Below are 6,000 nucleotides of genomic sequence, written 5' to 3'. Positions count from 1 at the left end.
TCCAAATTCCAGGAAGTCCATTTCTTTTAGGTTTGCTGTGGTGTTCTCGGGTTACCAGCAAACGAAAGAATCCTCCCTTAATGCCAGGCAGTTGCCTTTGGAGAGGGTGGTTCAAGATGCTGGTGGGCAGAATGAGAGGCACTCCTACCGCATCCGACCAGGTGTTTGTGTGGCACACATTGGATGGCAGCTGATTTGATGCGTGAGGATGGGGGAGGGGGCTGGGCTAGGGCCCGGCAGCTTCCAAAATTACCAGTACAGTAAATGACAGGGTTGGTAAACCTGAATCAGACTAGACAAGGCAACAAGAAATGTTTCACTGGCTGTGTTAATTTGTTAGACCTTTCCCACCCAGGGGAAAAAAAATATCTGCCGCTTGGGTGCCATATGGGGCTCTGGCAGAACGCAAGTTCCCATAGCAGCAAAGCTGAAAATGGAACCAGAGGTCAGGAACAGACTAGCAAGACGAAATCCAAGCCCATCACTAATCAAGACAGCGAATGGAATGGAAGGCATACTTGAACACAGCACGTTTTGTAGGCAAGCGTGGTTGCCGTGTAGCTAAGTCGGAGAGTCGGGAAGCCCCGTGCTTCAAGCTCACCACAGAGGCAAACCCACTCGGTGGCCTTAGGTGAGCTCCGGTTCTCCTACTCCCCTTTCTCCCATCTGCGAGGCAGAGACGGCAATAATTCTGGCCGGCACTACAGAACTGAGACTGTATCTATGACATATTTTGAACATTTGCAGTGCACCAGAGAAATGATGGTCATGGTTTGTTTCTCTTGAAATCAAGCTACTGGTATTCAGAGATTAAAAATAATACTGATGAGTCATCGACTGCATTAAATCCAGTTGTGGCCGCTCAGACAACTCCGCAGGGGCCGGGCGACATCAGGGTGGGGTGTTCCTGACAGCCCAGCCAGGAGGAAACGTGGGGATGCTGCTGACAGGAGGGCAGGGATCACTCCAGCTGGCTGCATGGCCAAAAGGCTTCCAGGGGCCATGAAAGGGGGAGAGAGGTGTGCCGGAGTCACGGACAGAGTGGGGCAGAGCCCCGTCAGGAGAGCAAGCGGCCCGGCTGAGTCTGCAAAGCACAGATGGGGATTGTCACTGAGACCTGCTTCGGCAGCCAAGGAGACCCAGCCCAGCTCAAAAGGACAGCGGAGCCCTCCTAGAGGAGGGAGCCAATGAGCATGGAAGGGGTGAGGGAGAAGGAGAAGGGATTGTGGGCAGGCAGCCACGGGAAGGGGTGAGGGAGAAGGAGAAGGGATTAAGGACTGCGGGCAGGCAGCCTCAGTAGAAAAACCCAGCCCTAGAACCCACAGAGAGGCGTAAACCCGGCCAGGGCAGCGGGGGGCCAGGGATATTGGTCTCCAAGGCAGCCCCAGAGAGTCAGGAAGCAACCGGGCTGGAAGGCACAGAGGTCTGAAGGGATGGGTCTGAAAGGCAGCCCCGAGACTTTGCACCTGGTGAGCGGTGAAGCCGAGGAGGATCCCCAGGGGACCTGGACCCCAGCCAAGTCCGAGGCGGTGGGCAAGAGTCACTCCGGCTTATCCCCAAGCACAGCCCTGTGGAATGACCCTAGGAATGACGTTCACTTCAGTCTCCTCGTTCTGAGTGTGAACTGAGTGCTACGGATGCCTATAAACACTGCCCGAACTCTTCACGAGAATCCGGGGCATGTTGTGGAGCACCAGATGTGTGTGTGAGCTGAGGCTCCAGCCACCCACATATATTGTGGAGGGTCCTAGGTTGTGCGTCTCTCCGTCTGGCATTTCTAGCAGGTGGGGGCATCACTCAAGCCTCAAAAGGAGACCTGCATTTGCTGCCGTGACCTCGGGGTGCCGGAAGGGTTGCACGCAGTCTTGGTAACGTGGTCAGCCGTGCATAAAGCATTATGGGACCTGCATTCTGTTCCCCTTGGCCACCCTGTGGTAACCCAGGTGAGGCTGGGTGAGGTTGAAAAGGCTGATAGGCGAAGCCATATGTTGTCCTCCCTTTTGGTCTTGAGTGGGACTGTGGCAGAGCAGTTCTGGCAGAAGGTTCACGTGCTTCGTACATGTCAGGGGGCCCAGCACTGGGCCTGTGGGCACAATTTTGTGGCAGCCATTGTGTTGTTGCACCCACCATGCCATGACAGAATTCCAAAGGTGCCCACAGGCTGCACAAATTTGGGGACCCCCGGTGTATGTTATCTCTTCAGTCCTTGGAAGAGCCCTGTCAAAGGCTAAGATCATTGTCCCGGTAAAGCAGAGTTACTCCAGTTTATACTTATCGATGGGCTTATATTGGATTGAGTGTTTCACTTCGCTTCACAGCTACTTAAAACAGCTTTTCTTCTTAATAAGAAACAACAAAAGCTTTTCTATTCTTGATTCAGTATACCCCATAAAATATTTATGTGGGACATCAATAGTTATTTTAGACCTCTGTAAATAATTATAACTGATAGACCATTGTTTGGCAAAGTGACTGCTGTGTTAGAGGCATATATTTCCAAGCGTCAGACACGACTGAATGGCTCACAACCACAACAACAATTTCCAATAAATACAATGCAAGTGGTACATTTTACATGTTTAAATATTTGCTTAGCGTGTCTGCATCAAAAACACTCAGTTGTGCAAGCCAAAAGTTGCTTAATGATTTACTCAGCATTCTTTCAGATGCAGGAAGGAGACGTAATGGTAAATAAATATCACAGATCTTCTTTGGGCACAATCCAGCCCAAATTCCCCCTTTATTTCTGCAGAAGAGCCAAGTACAGACTTAACTCTTTCTTGATGAAATCAGTGAGACCTAAACATGCCTAATTTTGTGGGAATTGCACTAAGATCATAACCGTATTTCCGCTTCCAAATACCTGTGGTGTTGCCAGCTGCATTGGGGGGGGGGGCAATCCTGCCCTTTCAATGGAGGAATAATGTGTGGGAAAGGGAAACAAAGCTTTTCGTGGCATAGAGGTAAAGAACATCCTATTAAACCTCTGTCGCCCTGACTTGGATAGCCCAGGCAAGCCCAATTTTGTCAGATCTCGGAAGCTAAGCAGGGTTTGCCCTGGTCAGTATTTGGATGAGAGAACCAGGACCACCGAGGAAGTCCAGGGTCATTGCACAGAAGCAGGCAGTGCCAAACCACCTCTCTTCCTCTCTTGCTTTGAAAACCCTGCAGGGTCTCCAGAAGTTGCCTGCGACTTGACAGAAAAAAGCAACTCTGTTAAAAGAACAGGACTTTCCCCCCCCCCCCAGATCCAGCCTGTTGGCAACCCAGCATTAAACAGCACGGGGATTTGCATGAGAGCACATGTAAAAATTGGTGAACACAAAACAATGCCAGCAGAAAACAATAAAGGTGTTTTGCCACCAACAGTAGACACGGATGTGGATAGAACACCCAAAGAAACAAATAAGCACGTTTGTTGATATATATATTTTTTAAATCCCAGGGGGCCAGGAATTTTGGTCTGAAGCCACTGAACAAAGTGGGAGTCCGGCGGGGGCACCTTGAACACCAACGAAGTTTAATTCTGGGTCTGAGCTTTTGTGTGCACACACACTTCTTCGAATTGTGTTCAAGGTGCCTCTGGACTCCAACTTTGTTCTATTGTTTTAATGGCCATAGTCGTTTCCCCCCCCTACCCACCCACCCAGTTTACTGCATGCCTAGTGCTTCTGTCAGGACCACCAAGGAAACAGCAGCTCCGGTATGCCAGCCAAAGCCCCCAAGTTGCCCAGGAAGGTGGACTGCCTGCCTGCCAGCCGGGACCAGCACCCCGCCTGGCCTGGCGATGGCCCAAGACTCAGCCCACTCAGCAAAAGCACTCTTTCTCGCACACCTCCTTCCCCCCTCCTTCACCGCTTCTTCACTCATGGTTCTGCTTACTAGTTCCCCTGATTCTGCTTCGCAATACGGCTTCCAGGGGGCAAAGGGTGGCACAGAAGTGCCAGTCCCGCCTGAGGACTATTCTGTGAAGCCTTTGATTTCTTTCAGTGTTGCGTGAATCTCTGCACTCATGCTTTACCACTTTTAGAGAGACTTGATACCGACTGCAATTAGCATCTCAAGAAATATTTTTGTATGGACTTTCCTTTCCATAAGCCGTCTTCGACACCAGTTTGATTTCACTGGGCGAAGGTAATTTTTTTGAGAGTTAAGCAGACCTGACAGTGTGGCAGCACTCACGGCTCTCTGAATTACCTTGGTTACGCCAGCGCTACCCTGGGATCTATTCAGAACCTGCTAGCAGCAACATACTCTTGAGTCATTAGAACAGATCGTCCCCCGGCACATTGTGCTTTGCCGCAGGCATCCCAGAAAGTTACCATGGCAGGAGAAATAAGCCCCCCCCCCCGAATACCACACCAACCAGAGTAGGAGGACATAACAGAATTCCAGAGGAAGGTCAGAACTCTGTGTGAGCGGGGAGGGGGGGGTTGCGAAAGGTTCTTGGGTGGCACCCCAAACTGCAGCCTGGAAAATTCCCCTCTAAAATTGTGCAACTCGCTGCAAAGACGTTTACAGAGCAATTCCAATAATCGGAAGAGCGTGGGGACAGATCCATTCTCCCGTCACCAAACCCCTCTGTTTGCTTTGAAATGGAATAGCAATTAAAACCAATGTTTTCTTGGGGGGGGGGGGGAGAGTGAAAGACTTCAGTTTTTCAGGGGAGCCAGAAAATTTAAGTCTGTCTTGTGTCTGCCCCAGTGAAATATTTATCCAGTTGGTGAGTGGCCTGGGCAACCCTTTGCCTGTCTTTATGGAACCGAGACTGTGAAGTCCATCACCCTTTGACCAGTGGGCTTCATTTGGGGTGCTTGAGTCTGTGTGGCAGGCGTGCTGGGAGGGGGGGCAGGGGCTAGGAAGGAGGGCTCAGAGTGGGGGAGCCTAAATCCCCCCCCTCCGCTTTTCTCATCTCTTCCCGCTCTTTTCAGGTCTACTTTCACACCTTACAGCGAGGGCCCCTCTCCCTCCATCCTTCCTGAAGACAAACGGGCAAGCCCCAAGTTGCAAGCTGAAGGCCCCCCCCCATTCAGCTCCGGCCGCTGCCAAGGCTGTCTTGGGAGGGGGCTGGCACGGGGCCCTCCTTCTGCCCCTTCAGCCCCATCTCCAGTCCACACCACAGCTCCCATGGCCTTTAGCCCACCTCAGCCTCAGCCAGAGGTGGCGCGGAGTTGGTGTCAAGGACAGAGAGACTGAAGGGGGAAATGGCCAGCATGGCGCAGTGGGACCTTCTGCTGCACAGGCTCATTGAGTGTCTTGCACAAAAGGGTCAGATTGTGCCCTAAATGATTTTGTGAGCTGAGGCCGTGTTGTGTATCTAGAAAGTAGAAATGCTACAAGATGATGCTTCTGATGTATGTTCTTCTTGGGGAGATGTTGTTGTTGTTGTTGTTGTTGTTTGCTTTGTGAAAAGCAGTGCCCTGTGGTCTGCGTGGCTAATCTGCAGGCTTTATGGAAGCAGGGGAATAATGGGCTCCCATTGCTTTTGGATTAATCCTTTAGAAATTGCCAGAGTTAGCAGCAGCCGTTCAGAATGCCTCCGGTTTTATGAGCCTTTCCTCCCCCCCTTTCAGGGCTTAGTGATAGAGCGGCTTGGGCGCAGACCTCTTCTCATCGGGGGATTCAGCTTGATGATTCTCTTCTTCGTAATACTCACCGTGTGCATGACTCTGCAGGTAGGTGCACATTCCTAATGGCTCTGCTTCCTTTGTTTTAACTCATTCTCATATGCAAGGAGGAGGGTAGGAAACGTAAGTAACCTGGAAATTGAAGCAGTATGTCTGGCTGAACTGTGGATGTATATCCCTTCCGCTCCCCAAGTCCTTACCTCTCACTAGTAGGCACAGAGTTCATATTATGAAAAATCTCCTTGCGGACAGGCACCCAGAGGTGACATATCAAGTGGCTAGATATGGACGGCTTGCCTTAAGAATTAGAAAACCTATAATAACGCAGCAAGTTAAATGTTAATCATCTTTCTGTTCACTGTCTGTCTCTTAA

General features: G+C 50.8%; 1 protein-coding gene across 1 annotated transcript in view; it reads left to right on the top strand.

Annotated features, from left to right (window-relative positions):
* The window catches only part of SLC2A9 (solute carrier family 2 (facilitated glucose transporter), member 9), a 176,432-nt gene that overhangs the window by 145,656 nt on the left and 24,776 nt on the right, over positions 1-6,000 (top strand). The window contains exon 10 of the mRNA XM_015421182.1: positions 5,569-5,675. Within this exon, the coding sequence (XP_015276668.1) occupies positions 5,569-5,675 (107 nt within the window). The remainder of the gene's footprint in view (positions 1-5,568; positions 5,676-6,000) is intronic.

The sequence above is a fragment of the Gekko japonicus genome, unplaced genomic scaffold (assembly GCF_001447785.1).
Source record: "Gekko japonicus isolate JY-2015 unplaced genomic scaffold, Gekko_japonicus_V1.1 scaffold91, whole genome shotgun sequence".
Taxonomy (NCBI): Eukaryota; Metazoa; Chordata; class Lepidosauria; order Squamata; family Gekkonidae; genus Gekko; species Gekko japonicus.
This window is presented reverse-complemented; position numbering and strand designations above follow the sequence as displayed.